General features: G+C 44.3%; 1 protein-coding gene across 3 annotated transcripts in view; it reads left to right on the top strand.

The window, feature by feature from the left end:
* The window catches only part of MTM1 (myotubularin 1), a 94,775-nt gene extending 76,403 nt beyond the window's left edge, over positions 1–18,372 (top strand). For all 3 annotated transcript variants that reach the window (XM_035011952.1, XM_035011941.1, XM_035011960.1), the window contains 5 exons: positions 4,267–4,473; positions 5,666–5,758; positions 6,320–6,433; positions 10,818–10,994; positions 17,664–18,372. In XM_035011952.1, coding sequence (XP_034867843.1) covers positions 4,267–4,473; positions 5,666–5,758; positions 6,320–6,433; positions 10,818–10,994; positions 17,664–17,831 — 759 coding nt within the window. In that variant the 3' untranslated portion in view covers positions 17,832–18,372. The remainder of the gene's footprint in view (positions 1–4,266; positions 4,474–5,665; positions 5,759–6,319; positions 6,434–10,817; positions 10,995–17,663) is intronic.
* Positions 18,373–19,710: the final 1,338 nt, after the last annotated feature.

The following is a 19,710-nucleotide window of genomic DNA, read 5'->3' as shown; positions in this document are numbered from 1 at the left end:
ACACCAGCCAGAATGGCTAAAATTAACAAGTTGGGAAACGACAGATGTTGGCGGGGATGCAGAGAAAGGGGAACCCTCCTACACTGTTGGTGGGAATGCAAGCTGGTGCAGCCACTCTGGAAAACAGGATGGAGGTTCCTCAGAAAGTTGAAAATAGAGCTGCCGTACGACCCAGCAATTGTACTACCGGGTATTTACCCCAAAGATACAAATGTAGTGATCCGAAGGGGTATGTGCACCCCAATGTTTATAGCAGCAATGTCCACAATAGCCAAACTGTGGAAAGAGCCAAGATGTCCATCAACAGATGAATGGATAAAGAAGAAGTGGTATATATATACAATGGAATATTATGCAGCCATCAAAAGGAATGAAATCTTACCATTTGCAACGATGTGGATAGAACTGGAGGGTATTATGCTGAGCGAAATAAGTCAATCAGAGAAAGACATGCATTATATGACCTCACTGATATGAGGAATTCTTAATCTCAGGAAACAAACTGAGGGTTGCTGGAGTGGGGGGGTTGGGAGGGGTGGGGTGGCTGGGTGATAGACACTGGAGAGGATATGTGCTATGGTGAGCACTGTGAATTGTGTAAGACTGTTGAATCACAGTCCGGTACCTCTGAAACAAATAATACATTATATGTTAAGAAAAAAAAAGAGTAGGAAGGGAAAAATGAAGGGGGGGAGATCGGAGGGGGAGACAAACTGTGAGAGACTATGGACTCTGAGAAACAAACTGAGGGTTTTAGAGGGGAGGGGGGTGGGGGGGATGGGTTAGCCCAGTGATGGGTATTAAGGAAGGCACGTACTGCATGGAGCACTGGGTGTTATACGCAAACAATGAATCATGGAACACTACCTCAAAAACTAATGATGTAATGTATGGTGACTAACATAACATAATAAAATAAAATTTAAAATAAAAAGGGGGAGCAGAGATATGGGTAGCCTTGAGCTGGACCTTGAAGATCGAGTGGGAATCAGCAGGGGTGGGGGCACATTTGGGCTGTGCTCCTTCTGGAAGCTCTAGGGGGAGAGTCTTGTTCCTTGCCTCATCTAGCTTCAGGTGGTTGCTGGCATTCCTTGGCTGTGGCCAAATCGCTTCATTCTCTGCTTCTGTGATCCCATTGCCTGCTTTCTGTGAAATCTCCCTCTGCTCCTTCTTATCAGGATACATGGGATGTAATTTAGGGCCCACCTGCATAATCCAGGATAATCTCTCCATCTTAGAGTCATTATCTTGATAACATCTGCAAAGTCTGTTACCGTACAAGGCAGTGTTCACAGATTTCCAGGGGCTAGGACCGGGACATCTTTGGTTGACCCATTATTCAGCCTCGCACACTATTTTGCAGCCCCAGGACTGCCGACAGACACATGGCATGGCCACCACTAACCTGCATTCAGGCGAAATGGTCCCGCCACTCTGTGCAAAACAGGGCAAGCTTTGCAGGCGAGGAGACCACCACCACCTTGGCATATGTCCCATATCCTCATCCTAGTCCGTCAACGGAGCCCCAACAGGGTAGAATGTCTCTGTGGTTTCTGGAGCTTATAGTTTCTGTCTGTCCTTTTCAACACTCTTGCCCTATAGCCCTTCCTGTTATTTTGTGTTTCTTAGAATGTGGCTAGCCGGCAGCCAACATTCATTTGAACCCATGCCCCATGTCATCACTTTATGGGGATTCTTTCTTTTAGGCCAAGACAAGCTGGTGGTGGGGATACCATTTGTCCCCTCACTTCAGAGAGAAAGGAACCACGGTTCTGTGATTGGCTCAGTGGGTGACATGTCAAAAGTGGTGGAAGGAGGTTTCAAACCCAGGCCTCCAGGCCATTGAGCCAGCGTGCCATACACTGCCTTCCCGTCAGTCACAAGTCCATCTGATTATCAGCTTCCAGTGGTATTTTTGAAAATCTGATTTCATTTCACTAGATAACTAGCAGCATTCCTGTTGAGAAGCAATGGTGGGAATTCATACTTTATTGGAAAACATCTAATATTTTTAAAGATGACGGACTGAGACTGTATCCCCTTTTCATAAGGGAAGTGTCTGGAGTGAAGTCACCCTCTGTAAGAGGGCAGTAGCAGCTCAGCTTCCTTAAGTTGAATTCAAGTGATCTGCTATATTTCTGTTGCTGCTCAACAGCCCTTTCTTCAGAAGTGCCTCAAATTAAAATTATAAACAGGATTTTGAGGAGATACTTAAAATGCTTGAAGAACTAAAGCTGCTCTAGTCAGTTTAAAAGCGAGGACTTCTGTACGAATAATTGATGTGCCGTCAGGTCCCCTCACCTGTCCTTCTCGGCACTACTTTGTCCACTTATCTGCAGTTACTGTTTGTGTCAAAATAATGAAAGTACATAGCTTCAGAGGCACCTGGCTGGCTCAGTCGGTGGAGTATGGGACTCTTGATAGCGGGGTCATTAGTTCAAGACGTACATTGGGCGTAGAGCTTACTTAAAAAAATAAGTAAATCAAGTTAAAAAAAATAACAGAAAGTACATGTCTTTAAAGTTCTTTATACTAGATCTTTCACTTAGTCTGATTTTGCCTTGAATCCGTGAAAATGACCATAATACATGGCTGTTGGAGAGCTGTTAGGATTTGGGGGGCTCCAGAAATGGCATCATGTATGTGAATGGCTGATGAGCACATGAAAACATGGAGCCCTCATACACTGACAGTGGCAATGTGAAATGGTCCAACCACTTTTGAAAACAGCTTAGCAGTTTCCTAAAAAGTTAAATAAACATACATTTACTGTATGATCCGACCATTTCACTCTTCGGTATTTACCCAAGAGAAATGAAAACTTAAGTCCCTACAAATCTGTGTGTGCGAAAGTTCATAGCAGCGTCATTCATAGTAACCAAATGCTAGAAACAACCAAGTGTCAATCAGCTAAGGAGTGGATAAGTAACATATGACCGGTCCATACACTGGAATACATCTTGGCCATAAAAAGGAAGGAAATACGGACGCAGGCTACAACACAGATGCACCTTAAAAACATGATGCTAAGCGACAGCAGCCAGACATGAAAGATCACCTATTATATGATTCCATTTAGATGACGTTTCTAGTAAATGCAGAACTATAGAGACAGAAAGCAAATCCATGGCTGCCGGGGGCTGAGGGTGGGAGCAGGGATTGACCTCAGGTGGCACACGAGACTTTGCGGCTGATGGAAGCCCTCTACAAGTGGATTGGGCTGATGCCCATGCAGCTGTATACATTTATGCCGTCTCATCAGACTGCACACTCATGATGGGTAAAGTCCATGCTTCATAAAGGATAACTCCATAAATACCGAAATCATCCAAAAATGACATCCTAGCAATAACTCTTTGTATACATAAGTTTAGTAGTATTTCTACGTCTCAAACGTTTACCAGAAGGCTGTCACTTTATCTTGACGTAGATATTCTACTTACAAGCCACAGAATAGTTCATATTTTGTCAATTTAAAGGCTAAAAGGTGATTTCCCTTGTGTCAGGCCTTTAAGGTCTAGACTAGACCTGTTGGGCCAGTGATTTTTCTAAAATGATCGCTGCTATGGGTTGAATTGAACCCCGTCCCCCCAAAATTTCATCTATTGAAACCTTGACCCCCCAGGACCTCAGAGTGTGACCTTTTTAGAACTAGGGTCCTTGCAGATGCAGTGAGTTCAGATGATGTCATACCGGAGTAGAGTGGGCCCCTGATCCAGTAAGACTGGTGTCTTTATTCAAATGGGAAATTTGGACACAGAGACACAGGCACAGGGAGAAAATCGTGTGAAGATAGAAGTTTTGCTGCCACGAGCCAAGGAACTCTACCAGAGCTATGAGAAGGTCTGGAACAGGTCCTTCCCTAGAGCCTTCAGAGGGAGCCTGGCCCTGCCCACACTTTGGTCTCGGGCTTTTAGCAACATAATATATTCCTGTTGTTTAAGCCACAGGCTGTGGTACTTGGCAATGACAGCCCTCAGTACTCTAATCACATGAACTTTAAAGGAGTTTGAAATGCAGTTTGGCTTTGTGTGCATTGAGTTTGGTTGTTTTTTTTTTTTTTTAATAACCTAGTCTCATTAGAATGCCATTGCCCCAGAGGAAGAGCAGCAGGCCCCACAGCTCCTGCTGTTCCATTTGCAGAAGGCTTTCTGTCCTAGACAGTAGCAGTTTTTTGAAAACATGACCTTTTCTGGGGTTAAAAACGATCATTTCAAATGTCAGCAGTATCTTACAGCTACCTCCTAATCACGTGTTCTTTGCCAGCTTGTTTTGACGGGAGCCATTCAAGTAGCAGACAAAGTTTCTTCAGGGAAGAGCTCAGTGCTTGTGCACTGCAGCGACGGCTGGGACAGGACCGCCCAGCTGACGTCCCTGGCCATGCTGATGCTGGACAGCTTCTATCGGAGCATCGAGGGGTTTGAAATATTGGTGCAAAAAGAATGGATAAGTTTTGGACACAAATTTGCATCTGTAAGTGAACAAAAAAGTCGATTTCTTAAATGTCACATCATTGCCATTTGAGATTTAGAGTAGTTGTTAAGCTTTTTTGTTATTTGCTTTTGAAAAGAAAATCTGAGGAGTCAAATGAAAAGTGTGTGCGATTCCTTGGGGGGGCAGTGAAAGTTGTTTTAGGAGACAGGTTTATCCATCTGCACTATTTATATTTTGACTCGAAAGTCATGCCAGGAGCCTGCATGGAAATGTTTACATTGAAATTGTGTGAAAGAAGGAAGGTAGAATGACCGTTCTTTCTCAGCTGTTATAGCTATTAGAACCAAATACATTTTACAGAGATGCTAGACTATTAGTTGAGGTTTTATTATTACTATTATTATTCTCTGATGCACCTTTTGAAAATTGAGAGAACCCATTAAAATTCATATTTCCAGGTCTTATTTCCAGATATACTTTGAAAAAGCCTTAAATAAAAAAAAGATTTATTTACTTATGTATTTGAGAGAGAACACACACGAGCACAAGCAGGGGGAGGAGCAGAGGGAGAAAGAGCACCTCCAGCAGACTCCCCACTGAGCGTGGAGCTCAATGTAGGGCTTCATCTCACAACCCTGAGATCGTGATCTGAGCCGAAGTCAAGAGTCAGACATGCTTAACCAATTGAGCCACCCAGGTGCCCCTGAAAAAGCCTTTTTAACAAGCTCCCTCAGATGATCCTCATCCATGTTTCCTAAGTAGTGTGAATAACATTTTCAAGTAGAAAGAACCATTGTTAATAAAAATAAACGGTGAGGCTTTTGTCTTGTCTTTAAGAGAGAAAAAACTTCACTTCCTAATAATCACACTGTTTTGGACATCGTTTCGAGGCTTCAGACTTGAGGGTTGGTCCCTTAGCGCTAGCTAACCTAACTGCAGGCTGAGCTGGCCCAGTCTACCTGCAGCTGCTGGTAGAAATAGCTGTGAATGTGATGATGCTTTGCCAGTTGGCATTGGGATGTTACGGATGTTTATACTGGATTTCCATTATTTCAAAACCTTTGCACATTTCTATATTGCCAAGGAAAAACATATACCATTTACTCTCTGAGAAACTTGGCATTTGGAAAGCAGATTGATGAGTTGTATTGTCACATTTTGTGGGTTATATATGCTTTCTCAGTTTTGTACCCGTAAATGAAAACAAATGGTCTTCATCCATTCATTTCAGAGAATAGGTCATGGTGATAAAAACCACGCCGATGCTGACCGATCTCCTATTTTTCTCCAGTTTATTGATTGTGTATGGCAGATGTCGAAACAGGTAAGGGATATGTACAGGATAAAAATACATTTGACTTCACGTTTAAGTATTTTGATCTAATGTCCGGGATTTGCCTCACAGTACACAGGGCCGAGATAGAGATGAAACGAGTCTGGCCCTATGTAAGTCATTGTTGAAGCTGGGTGATGGGTACATGGGGTTTACGGTTTTATTCTTGCTATTTATGTCTGGGATTTTCCATGTTTTAAAATTTAAATATTTCACTGCATCCTCTCTCCTAATGGAATTGACAGTCCCAAGTCGTGTTTTCCATTCCCTCTGTACCGGCTTATTGTACATAGGACACCATCAATGAAGAAACTACCCTGTACGCTCAGGAGAACCCAGAAAATCTGCTTGTTTTCCTTTGATTCCTATACTTGACACTCCTTCAAACTCCTCAGTCCTGTGCAGAGCACCAAGAAATGTAGGGTGTGTGCGGGTAGCAACCTCCACTGGCCTTCCTGAAAGGCTACAAGGGGGCATCAGGTATACACCTCTTTTCAGTCTATGAAAGATCAGTCCCAAGTTTTCATTCTTTGTTGGCGTGTTTTTGTCTAGTTCCCTACAGCTTTTGAATTCAACGAACGATTTTTGATTACAATTTTGGATCATCTGTATAGTTGCCGATTTGGTACTTTCTTATACAACTGTGAATCTGCTCGAGAAAAACAGGTGAGTGGAAATGGTAATCTGTTGAGTTGAATGTGTCTAGTCTTCCATGAATTAAAAAAAATATATATATATATATAGCTTGATTTGTGGGAAATGCAGAGGGTTTGTTGAGTGTCTGGCATTTACTGCAAGGGTGAGACATTGACTTTGCCTTCGGAGAGTAGGAATGACTTTAAAGGTATGGAAGGTCTCCCTCCCAAAACACCATAAAAACGTCAGGAAAGGGCATTGTTTTAAAGGCATAAACCTCTAAGAACAGGGAAGATGAGAAAGGAGACATAGCAACCAAATTTGGGAAGCCAAAAAGTTTGTAGATGACTTAGCTTGAGAAATGGAGTCTCAAACCAGCAACGGGGAAGCCGAGAAGCAGCCCCACCTGGCATTGCGTAGAGCCCCAGATGACTCGGGGTCTGGGGCAAAGGGGGAAAGATAAGGCAACCTACAGTTCTGTTTGGAATAAGCAGTTAGCTTCCCCAGACCCTGTCTCCTCTTCTCTGGAGCTGATGACTCTGACAGAGGTTTCTTCTCGAGAGAGCATGAGAGTGGCTCTCCGGGCTGGGGACCCGAGTGTCATCAGGGGGTGAGGTGAACGGACAGGAGCTCACTCTCCCTACTGACTCCCAGCATTCTGGCAACAGGTCCTTACGTTCTGGGTGGGAGCATGGAAGAACCTTCTCCGTTGGCGAGGGTGGGGGGAGAAAACGGAGCCCTCATACGCTGCTGTTGTGGCAGAAAGCTAAGCAGAGAGTGTCCTGTGACCCAGCAATGCCACTTGTAGGCACATACCCAAGGGAAATGAAAACAGGAGATGAAACAAAAAATCAGGGCGCCTGGGTGGCTCAGTTGGTTAAGCGACTGCCTTCGGCTCAGGTCATGATCCTGGAGTCCCGGGATCGAGTCCCGCATCGGGCTCCCTGCTCGGCAGGGAGTCTGCTTCTCCCTCTGACCCTCCTCCCTCTCATGCTCTCTGTCTCTCATTCTCTCTGTCTCAAATAAATAAATAAAAAATCTTAAAAAAAAAAAAAAGATTTAAAAAAAAAAAAAATCACCCACAGATGTTCAAAGAGCTAAAAGGTGGCAACAACCCCAGGGTCCGTCTGCTGAGGACAGGATAAACAGAATGCGGCCTAGCCGTACGCTGGACTATTATTCAGCTGTAAAAAGGAAGGAAGTTGTGACCCGTGCTACAGCGTGGACAAACCTTGAAAACATGCTCAGCGAGGGGAGCCAGACGCAAAAGCTCACAGATGGCATGATTCCATTTCTAGGAAATGTCCAGAATAACAAGGCCATTACAGCAGAAAGCAGATGAGTGTTTGCCGGGGGCTGGAGGGAGGGGAGAATGCGGAATGCCTGCTTAGTGGGTACGAGGGTGATGAAGAGCTCTTGGAACTTGAGAGAGGTGGTGGTGGCACAACTGAATTGTAGACTTTAAAGTGGTGAATTTTACGGTATGTGAACCCCACCTCAATTTAAAAAAATCATCCCTGGGGAAACCGACTAGCCCAAGAGGAAGGACTGAAAGATAGCAACACCCAGGGTTCCCCACAGTGAAGCTCATGTCAGTGAGCCTCGTGATCCCAGAGCTTCCAGTCAGCTCTTCAGTGCTCCACTCTTAAATAATAGCAGATAGCCAGGAGAGAGAAAAGCAGCTTGGAGAAAATGGTTACCAGGTAGGGAGGGGGGAGACGTAGACCGGCAGCTAGCATCGAATATGCCAAGAAAGATAAGAAAATATTGGTACCGTGAAATAATAACAGGATGTTGTTTGGAAAGAATATGTAGAGATCAGAAAACAACTTGAAATGAGAAGAGGTTAAAAACTCAGAAGAAGGGACGCCTGGGTGGCTCAGTCGGTTAAGCGGTTGCCTTCGGCCCAGGTCGTGGTCCCAGGGTCCTGGGATCGAGTCCCACATCGGGCTCCTTGCTCAGCAGGGAACCTGCTTCTCCCTCTCTCTCCCTCTGCTAGTGCTCTCTCTGTCAAATAAATAAAATCTTTAAAAAAACAAAAAAACAAAAAAAACTCAGAAGAAGAGTTAGAAGCTGAAGTGGAAATCTCCCAGAAAGAGCATTAGAAACAGAGGTAGAAGATGGAAAGATCAGCAAACTAGATCAGTCCTAGAGTCCAATATCCACATAATAGGGCTTCTAGAGAGAGAAACTGGAGAGACCCCAGAGCAGGAAATCACCAAAATAATTTGAGAATATTTCCCAGAATTGAAGTATGTTAAGTTTCCACATTGAAAGGCCTGCCACGTGCCCAAGCATGGTGGACAAAAATAGGCCCGTGCTAAGTAAGGCCCATCTTTGTGAAGTTTCAAAACACCAGGGACAAAGAAAAGATCCTTCAAGCTTCCAGAGAGAAAAGGAATGGACCATTTGCAAAGAAACAGATCAAGAAGGCAAAATTTTCAATAGCAGTATCGGAAGCTGGAAGTCAGTGGAACATTGCCTTCAGAATTTTAAAGGAAAATGGTTTTAACCTAGAGTTTTCTAGCCACCAAACTGTCAACCAGGTTTTTAGGTAGACCAAAGATATTCTCAGACATGCATGGCATCAAGAGTTCCCTCCCACACCAAACCCTTTCTCTGGAAGCTGCTGGAGTGTCGGCTCCATGCAAACAAGAAAGAAGACTGTGGGGGTGCCTGGGTGGCTCAGTGGTTAAGCGGCTGCCTTCGGCTCAGGTCATGGTCCCAGGGTCCTGGGATCGAGCCCCGCATCAGGCTCCCTGCTCCACGGGGAGCCTGCTTCTCCCTCTCCCTCTGCCCCTGCTTGTGTTCTCTCTCTCGCTGTGTCTCTCTCTGTCAAATAAATAAATAAATAAATAAATATCTTAAAAAATAATAATAATAAAAAAAAAGAAAGACTGTGGAACTCAGGAGAGAGAGGCAACGGGATGCTCAGGGCGAAACGGAAAGGAGATCGTGGGTGCAGGCCGGGCACGAGGCACGGGGGCAAGCAGTGTGGCTTGCTTTCCTCTGAGGAAGAAACTGGGGACGCCAGAGGTGCTGAGGGTCTTGACACAAGTTTGAGACATTGGAGGAAGAGTTGGGGGTTGAATTCATGATAAATGCCAAGAAAAGTTAGCACACAGAACAGATAGTTGTTAAATCGAGGGAAGACAAAAAAATTCGTGCGGGAGAAGAAATCACAGAAAGGGACTGTGGGGCCTGCCTGAGAGTAGCATTTGCTTCATCATAGGGATCCAGGCACTAAATGTCAGTCTCATGAGAGCTGTGGTGCATGTTGGGAGTACGAGGCGGGACAGACAAAGTAAGTGCCTGTAGCTCCACAGGCCCCGGGTAGCAAGGAAAGCATATTATCTAGAGATGTGGAGGTTAAGTACCAGATAGTCAAATAGATCAACTAAAAAAAAAAATCAAACACAGTTGCTTGTGGGGAAGTGAGAGATAGCTGGGTTTTTTGTTTTGTTTTATTTTTTCTCATAACAAACCTGGTCAGGCTATTTGACTTTTTAAACTATGTGTATGTACAAAAATAAAAGCAAGCATGCAAATGAACTCAACACAGTATAGCTTGTACAAGTGAATGAAGTTTTAGGTGGATTCCAAGGCAGACAAATTTATGCTGCCGTATTTCTTGTTCACGTTAATGAAATATGTATGTTAAAGACATTTCTTCAGTCACTTATTTTAAGCTGTTCTTTTTTAGCTGCCAGTTTTAGCTTATTGGTCCTTTCTTATTGAAGTCATTACTGGGAAGAGTTTCAAAGTCTGCCTTCGATAATTTTAATAATTGTACCTTTTATTTCCCAAGCTTTGGGGTTTTTTTCTAGTTTACGCTCAAAATTGGTAAAAATCTCTAATAAACAGTGAAAATGTGAATATCTGTATGAGCTGATGGACACCAAATGAGAAAGTAAAGATTCAGTGAAGTCAGTTATCCACGTGTTTTCAAATATCTGCACGTTGGCATGATAGAGAGCGAACATCTGGGTGGTTGATTAAAAAACCTTTATATCTAGATACCTACTGTCAAGCAGGCACAGGTTAAGATTTTACAGTTCTAACAAATACAAAAATGAAGAAAGCCGATGGGATCTTATGGTAATTTTTCTTTCTGCTGAATTATAAAGAGCATACTGCCCATCTGTTCATAAATCTTTTACCTAGCCAGGAATAGTCGTCTTAGGTCAGTGAATTGCATTTAATGGTACAGCATCCTGCTGTACCCATCGTGGCTCTCAAGCTAGGCCATTATCTATGCAAATATCAGTAAGTGGCTGCTGAACACTCACTGGCCCATGAGGCTTTTTGAGCTATTATGGGGATAATGTAAATGTGTGATTCAAGTTGAGGCTGAAAAATGGTTTGTGTACTTGTATGTTTTTACTTAGGCTTCCTGCTTTCTCTTTCTCCATAGAAAGTTACAGAACGAACAGTATCTTTATGGTCGCTGATAAACAGTAATAAGGACAAATTCAAAAATCCCTTCTATACTAAAGAAATCAATCGAGTTTTATATCCAGTTGCCAGTATGCGTCACTTGGAACTTTGGGTGAATTACTACATTAGATGGAACCCCAGAATTAAGCAACAAGTAAGTGAAGTGACATTATTAAAATGCAGTGATGTCTACTGATTATGACTTCTGGATTTAGATTAATGTTACTCGGTAGTGGGGGTTTTTTTGTTTTTTTTTTTTCATATTATGAGGGGGGGAATAAAAAAATCACACTTGCTTTCAAATGCAACTTTAATTAAAAATTGTTTTAATTACTGAGCTACTTATTTTGATTGGTGTTAAACTTATATTCTTATAAATAATGTAATTTTTTTTTTACTAAAATGTAAAATGATTGGAAGCTCTGGAAAATTTTTGAGTCTTGATTGCTAAGGATTTCCTTCAATTAGTGGACATTGTTACACATAATAAGAAAATTCTTTCCAGTGAGTAGACTTTGATGATCCTCAAGGAAAAAAAACATTTTCTTCTGTCTGCTTCAGGTGTATGTACTGGGTCAGCTAACATCAGAGTGCATTTCACTGAGGATATTTACTTCTAAAATAAAGATAATTGATCTGTCAGTGGATAGTACATTCAGTTGGCCATTTATCAATCAAAAAGAGAAACAATGATTTTTGAAGCAAAAGAGTCCCCATTTTGTTAAGGACACACTCGGGCTTTCCATTCTCCCACCTCCACTTTATCCAGAATCAGAAGAGAAACACAGCCTGTGTGTAAGGGCTCGGAAGTGCCTCCGGTTTGTGATGTGTTTTCAGGGCTATAAATATTCAGTATTTGCGATTGCCCTTTTGTAAAGGTTTGCACATTTTCCTGCAGTTTGGACGGCCAACTACCTGTTCTCACAGGCCAGTCTTGCGTAAGCGCCAGCTTTAATCCCGCTCGAAATCGCGGGGCAACAGCAGGGCCCGGGTGCTGCATTCTGTCTCTTAGATTGTTTATCCCACTCAGGCAGCTGGCTGCACGCCAGGCTGTGCCCTCTCTTCCATTGGGGAATGCCTGCTTCAAGCTGGCACTCTCGTTTCAAGGTCTCTGCTGATCGCATGGAAGGCTTCTGCAATTCAGTAATGGTGGAAACGTGTAATCTCTCGGAAAGTGACAGAGTCCAGGGCTTGAGAACACTCACTTGTTTAGTTTGAGATTTGAGAAGCACAGTGAGGGAATTTATTTAGCAGTAGTTCTAGCCTTTGGAATATCAAGTAAAGAGGAAATGGGAATTTTGCCAGGGTTCTAACTGCTGTTACAGAGGACATGTTCCTTTTCTCATAAAAAAAAAAAACCATGTAAATGTGCAGTGTCTCCTATAAATTGACCCTTTTCTGTGTTTATTGTGACCTTTTTTAAAACATTAGTAATTAGAAAGTATCACCAATTTCTGTATAGATTCTCTAATCTCCCCTCACCTATTTGTACTTGGAGAAATTCTTAAAATACAGGGAATTTAGAGCAATTCATTTCTGAACATATAAAGGTAATAATTGTGTGACAAGTCAAGTAGGAAGAAACATTATTAGAATAACTTACTAGAGTGTATCTACCCCCTTATTTTTATGGAGGTTAGCAAAAAATGGAACTGGGCCAGTTAGGAACACACATTTTTTTTGATAGAGGTTTCTATTTTGAGACAGTAATTGGTCTGCATTATGATCTGTGAAATTTACTCCAAAAAGAAAGTAACTTATCCTTTCTATATAGATTTTTCTGAACGTGGAGGGTACTACACATATCTTTGTATTTTCAGGGCAGCGAGGGGAGGGGCTGTGGAGCACACAGGGTGCCTAGAAACATAAGCCGGTGATGGTAGTGCTCGGGGAGAAATGTCATCATGGAAGGTGTGAATTAAATGCATTACATTTCCTTAAAGATCTCCTGTAGAACATTATTTCATTCAGAAATAGATTTAAATCGGATCACATAGGACTTTTTAAATTAGTAAACCTCAAGGAATATACTTAACCACTTAAAAGTTAAATTGTTGGGCACCTGGGTGGCTCAGTCGGTTAAGCAACTGCCTTCAGCTCAGGTCATGATCCCAGGGTCCTGGGATCAAGTCCCACATCAGGCTCCCCCTGCTCTGCGGGGAGCCTGCTTCTCCCTCTGCCTCTGCCTGCCACTCCCCTGCTTGTGCTCTCTCTCTCTGTCAAATAAATAAAATCTTAAAAAAAAAAAAAAAAAGTTAAATTGTTGTTCAGTTGTGTGGCCCGGTTGGTATACAAACAATTACTGGGTACCTGTCGCATTCACAGCCCGTCCCTCTAATGAGCTCTGGCCTAGAAGAAGGCAGGGTCAGTGTGCTTTTTAAAAGCAAAAACCACCAACCATTGCTGCGACATAAAAACTGAGCGGAGTGGACGGAAAGAGCAGTGCTTACATTTGAAGAGCTATCGGGAAGCCCGTTTGGTACATGTATTAAGGTGAGGGAATTGCTCATGCCGGAAGCAAAAGTGTTCCATGAGTCCTGTTATAAGCCTGAATGAGGCCTTGGGCTGCTGGGGCACCTCCTGTTATGTATCCTTCAGCAGCTGCCGCCCTCCGGTAGCGGTTAAGCAGGCCCACGCTGGCGAGCTCACATCTTTGCACAGTGATCGCCAAAGGATGAGAACGGGGACAGTCAGATAGGAACAGGCTGACCCGTGTGGTGCTTCAGTCATTTCTGAGGGGAACGCCAAAAGGAGTGGGACTCTGAAAGCTGTTTGAAGGCCGAGATACTTCCATAGCCCGTGTCGTGTGCTGCGCTGAGCACACGCTGGACTTGCGTTCGGTCCCGGGGAGCGGCCGGGCTGTCGCTTTTGCAGGCGCTTGACTTTAAACTTCATTTCTTGTGATTTTGCCTTTTGGACTCTTTCCTTGTAGCCTCTCAGTGGTTTGTGTTTGTCTATAGGCTAATGGCTTCTGGATATTTTGTACCCATCACCAGACTGAATTCTCTTCATTTCGAATCATTTTTTGGTCTACTCTCTTGAGATTTCTAATTATACAGCCTTGTCATCTGCAGAAATGGTTTTTTACCTCTGATTCCTTTTTCTTGTCTAATTGTCCTTGCTGGTACAATAACAAACTGATTCTAATAGTCATCTGAAAAAAGGGAAATTTAAAAAATAGCCAGGACAGTTTTGGAGGAGAATATCGAGGAAGAGCTTGCCCCGCTCTTTGCAGGGGTCGAGCCCAGAAGCAGACTGCGCAGGTGGGGAGCCCCGGTAGGTTGATGCAGAGGGAAGGACCGGCGATGGTAAACTGGCCTCGCACAGCAGATCAACGTGGACATGTCTAAAATGGGTCTCCTGGTCCCGCAGAACCTGTTCCTCCTGCCATCTTTCCCATGTTGGTTCTTGGCAACTCCATCCTAGTCACTCTGGCCAGAAACTGGGGAGCCCTCCTCGACTCCCTTCTCTCTTGCACCCCTTTTGCAGTCTGTCGGCAGAGCCTGCTGGACTCGGCCTTCAAAGCCCATATGACCCCAGACCCTCCGTACCAGTCCCCCTGCTGCCGGCCTGGTGCAGGCCGTGTGGTGCTGCCTCGCCTTCTAGCTGGACTCCCTTCCTTCCTTCTGGTATGTTCTCAACATGGTAGCCAGAGCGATCCTTGTAAAGTACATCCCGCATCCCACCGCCCCTCCACACAAAACTGTCCACGGAGCTGCTCACCTCACCCGGCACCAAAGCCCAGATCCCTGCAGTGGTTTCCAAGGCCTGAGCGGCATCCCACCAGTCCTGCACCTCTTACCCTGGTCTGCTTCCTTTCCAGAATGTTCCTCACCTTTGAACACCCCCTGGAACTCAGACTTGTGGTATTCTTTGCTTGTCTGTCTCCCTCTGCTGGAAGGAAAATGCCATAAAAATGGGGATTTGGGCCTCCTTTGTTCACTGATGGATCCCAAGTGCCCAGAACAGTGGCTGCCCTCAGCTGAATATACAGAGAAAAAATGGACAAAAGACATTAGCAGGTTGTGCACAGCATCTACTGGGTGTCACACACTCTACCAAGCATTCCTGTTCTTTTTTTTTTTTTAAAGACTTTATTTATTTATTTGAGAGCATGAGAGAGAGAGAGAGAGAGAGAGAACACACAAGCAGGGAGGGCAGAGGGAGAGGGAGAAGCAGGCCCCCTGCTGAGCAGGGAATCCGACGCGGGGCTCAATCCCAGGACCCTGGGATCATGACCTGAGCTGAAGGCAGACGCTTAACCGACTGAGCCACCAAGGTGCCCCCAAGCATTCCTGTTCTAATGCCACATGTGCCTTTCTGAAAAACTTCACATTCTGCAGTCACAGTAAAGAAACAGGGCTTACAGGAAGAATAGGATTAGGAGCAAGGAGGAGACCTCTTCCAACCTGTGGACATTTGTAACCAGAGCTCTAATGGAAACACCAGTGCGGGCCCCTGGCTGGCTCAGTCGGGAGAGCATGCAACCCTTTGTCTCAGGGCTGTGAGTTCGAGCCCCACGTTGGATGTAGAGGTGACTTAAAAGTACAGTCTTAAAAAAAGAAAGGAAAGAAAGGGATGCCTGAGTGGCTTCGTTGGTTAAGCATCTGCCTTCAGCTCGGGTCATGATCCCAGGGTCCTGGGATCGAGCCCCGGAATTGGGCTCCCTGCTCAGTGGGGAGTCTGCTTCTCCCTCTCTCTCTGCTGCTCCCCCTGCTTGTGTGCATTATCTCTCACTCTCTTTCTCTCACAAATGAATAAGTAAAATCTTTAAAAAAAAAGAAACACCAGCGCCACTAGAAACGCGGGCACCATCACATGTCTGTGGCATTTTTATCTGGCCTCTGTCGACCACTCCTTGGCAGCTTGTGGTGGGTCGAATGGTGTCCCCCTAAAAGACATGTCCACTCTGAACCTGGGAATGTGACCTTATTTGGGAAAGGGGTCCTTAGAGATGTTACTAAGTTAAGGATCTGAAGATGCCATCCTCCTGGATTTGGAGTGGGCCCTACATCACGTGATAGGTGTCCTTGCAAGAGAAAACAGAAGGAGATTTGAGCCGCAGACACTTAGGGGGAGAAGGCGCTGTGGAAACAGAGGAGGTGGGAGGGATGCAGCCACAAGCCAAGGAAGCCTGGACCCCCGCCCCCCGAAGCTGGAAGAGGAGAGGAAGGAGCCTGCCCTGGAGCCTCCAGAGGGAGCACAGCTGTGAGAAAATACATTATCTGTTGTGTGAAGCACTCCCCGCCCCCCCCGTTTTGCGTTCGTTTGTTATGGCAGCCCCAGGAAGCTCAGACACAGTCTTAACCCCCAGGGTTCCTGCTGTCTCCTCGAGGCTCTGGTGCAGCCCGCTCTCCTCCACATTACGGACCCAGGCCAGGGTGCGGCCTGCTTCATCAGTGCGTTGTCTCCACAGCTTCCATGTTGGGGCTCATAGCGTGACGCGGTGGAAAGCAGGATGGTTCCAGAAGCCACTAGCGCTGAAGGAATGCACTTCCGTAGACTTTTGGCCTTTTTCTTAATGTCTTCATATACTGCTCAAGCTTTCTAGGAGCTTGCCTTTAATCACCTCAAAACACGCTGGTGAGGGAGTCTTCTGGGGGCTGTCCTATCGCGTATCTTGGCCTGGGTGGGTGATCACATTAGTGTATGTCTATGTAAAGGCTCACTGAGCTGAACATTTTAAGCTTTGTACACATTCCTGTCTGTAATTCATACATCAGTACAAAGGTGTAAAAAGTCCGCACGCTCGGGAGCATCACTTTCTGTTCTAACCTGACTTCTAACCTCCGGACCGCTGCGAGACCCCCATTCATCAATGAAGCAGAACTGACCGTATTGGCTGCCCTCGCTCTCCCAGCAATCCTGTGAGGTCTGTGCCGTTTTTAGTCCCATTTCACCGGTGGGGAAATGGAGGCATCCAGGTTAAGTCCTGCAGCTGGTAAGAGCCAGACCCGAGACTGACCCTGAGCTAACGGGCGTCGGCCCTGCAGCTCGCAGCTCTGAGTTGACACGGGCAGTAGCACGTGAAAAGAGGTGCAAAGTAAAGCTGTCCTGAGATGCCACCTTATAGTCACCAGATCGGCCCAAACCAGAAAACAATTACTCTTGTATCCCAAGCGCTGATGAGGACGTGGAGCACCAGACATCACTAGTGACGGAGTGTAAGGTCATACCGCCACCTCAGAGAACGTTCGGCAGCATGTGATAAAGCTGAAGAGACCATGCTGTCCTCCCCGGCAGGCCCCACCCCCACCCCCAGGAAACTGCCTTCAAGAACCATTTAGCAGATGTGCACGAGGACAACACAGCATTGCACATAGTAGGGGGAGCACTGGACATCCCCGGGTATCTGTCACTGGGGGAGTGCAGAGATCAGCTGTGCTTTATTCATTCAGTGGGACTCAACCGGGATCGAATTCAGAAACATGGGTGAAAATGCCAGGTGATAAATACAGAATACCACCATTAATGTAACTTTCACAAGATAGACAATAATAGCGTATTTTGTTTCCAGATACTCATGTACAGGAAAAGTATCATAAATCTGCACAGGAAAGAAGGCCACACGCCCATTTGAGAAGAGTTGTTGCCTCTGGGAACGAAAGAGGGCAGTGGGCCTGGGGCCGGGGGACACAGGAGACCGGAGCCGTGTCTGGGTTGATAAACCTTAAAAAGATGGCAAGCCCACGTGTACAGGAGCTGCTTTCTTGGTGGCGAAGAGCTGGGTGTTTTACCCTTGTACTTTTCTGTATTTTTGGCATCTGTACATTAAAGGTCAGTACGAGGGTTTCTTGTAACACCCGTTTGTGCTTCTTTCTAGCAGCCCAATCCAGTGGAGCAGCGGTACGTGGAGCTCTTGGCCTTGCGCGACGAATACATACAGCGGCTCGAGGAACTGCAGCTTGCCAGCTCGGCCAAGCTCTCCGATCCCTCGACTTCGCCTTCTGGTCCTTCACAGATGATGCCGCACGTGCACACTCACTTCTGAGAGGGAACCCCGGTGCCGTGGTAGAGCTCTGAATACAGGAGACGGTTGACGTTCATTTAGGGCCTCTGTACAAAGTAGATTAAAATAATTGCCTCCGTGTAGAACTTGAACTAACATAATCTTAAACTCTTGAATATGTGCCTTCTAGAATACATATTACAAGAAAACTAGTGTCTACAGGGCAATCAGAAGAAAGGAGCCAAGATGGGGTTTTGGAAAATCCTGACACCTTTCAAGAACAGTTTTTGAAAGATAAAATTGAAATTGAATTTACCTCTTTCGAAATACTGTGTATACAATACGTATTTTGTGGGCTTAATTGGAATGACATGATTTTAAACTTAAGTGAAAAAATATGTTTGTGAACCGGATTTTCCTTAGGCTGCTTCTAAATAGTTGCTTTGGAGTAAAACGAGCCCAAATGTGAAAGATGTTATTGCCAAAACCAGATTGAGCTCATCTTCTGAGGTATCATCCAAAAGCAAGGTGTTTAAATAATTGCCAAACTTTATACCATCGTAAGTGGCGGCTTAAAGAGAAATAGCTGTGTAGATGAGTTTTTCGTTATTTTGAAATTTTGGAATCTGAAGTGTTTTCCCCTAATTTTCAAGAGGAGCATATTTTTATATTACACTGATGGGGCCCAGTCAAATAGGATTTTTTTTTTTTAATTTTTTGCCAGTTCTATTTTCTAAGTTTTTCCATGAGCTTGCCTAAAATTCTGCTCCATTTTCAGGTTGTGGAAACCCCCTTATCTAGCACTGTTTGAGGATGTCGGGGGCATTATGCTGCTTTGGTGAATGTTTTCGCAAACGTCGCTCTAGTCAGACCAGCTTATCTGCCAAAGTGTGGGGTTGACCATCTTGGATGTATGAGCTGTTGCTAGAGCATCATTCTTTGAAATAAAAGCCACAGATGTACATTTGTTGAGCGTATTCTTGAAAGTATTGTATTTCAATTTACATGGTGTTGGATGCCCCTCCCCCCAAGCGTGCATTAAACTGGTTCTACAAATTTTTACTTGAAATGTACCCGGCGGTTTGCTTTTTCAGGTTTTTGGGGAGTTTTTTTTGTTTTGTTTTTGTTTTTGTTTTTGGTAATAGTACTAGTGGTAAATGAAGTTTCAAATGCAGTTCTATTTGATATCTGAACTAATTCATTTAGTTAAGTATATTTGTAAAAGTTAAGGCTAGAGTTAAAACAATTAATGTTTTACAGTGATTTGTAAAGGACTATTTATAGCTAATATGGTTTTGTTTTCAATGAATTAAGAGATTAAATATATATCTTTGTAAATTATTTTATGTCATAGCTTAATTGGTCTACCAAATAAGACATCTCAAATACAGTAGTATCGTGTATAAATTTTGTATGTATAAGAAATTTTATTAGACATTCTCTTGCTTTTTGTAAACGCTGTAAATATTTCATAAATTAACAAAGTGTCACTCCATAAAAAGAGAAAAGCTAATACTAATAGCTTAAAGGATTTTGTGAAATGTCATGAAAAAGTTTTCATGACAATAATGACTAAAAACCTGCTGTAATAAATGTATTAACTAAAATAGCACTCTGTTTTCAGGGGTGTAACTGTGTGTGGGGGGGGGAGGGGTGTTTGGGTGTCTTTTCTTTTCCTGGCTCAACTTCACATGCTCTTTGTCTTACTAGCAACCTTGCAGGCCCCTCCCAAAACTCAACAACATGGGACATTTAAGTGTATTAACGGTGCCAATTTTAAGCCACACCTGTCTTTCTTAAAGTCCGGAGAGCTTCCGCAGAAGAGCTAGGGTGCGTAGACGTGAGACTTCAGAGTCTGGATGCGGACCACAGCGGCCGGCGTTAAGGGAGGCTGAGACATTGGCGCAAGTAAGCCATAGTC

The sequence above is a fragment of the Mirounga leonina genome, unplaced genomic scaffold, assembly GCF_011800145.1.
Source record: "Mirounga leonina isolate KUSES-001 unplaced genomic scaffold, KU_Mleo_1.0 Mir_101799, whole genome shotgun sequence".
NCBI classification, from domain to species: domain Eukaryota; kingdom Metazoa; phylum Chordata; class Mammalia; order Carnivora; family Phocidae; genus Mirounga; species Mirounga leonina.
Note: the sequence above shows the minus strand (reverse complement) of the source record. Positions and strands in the feature narration are given on the sequence as shown.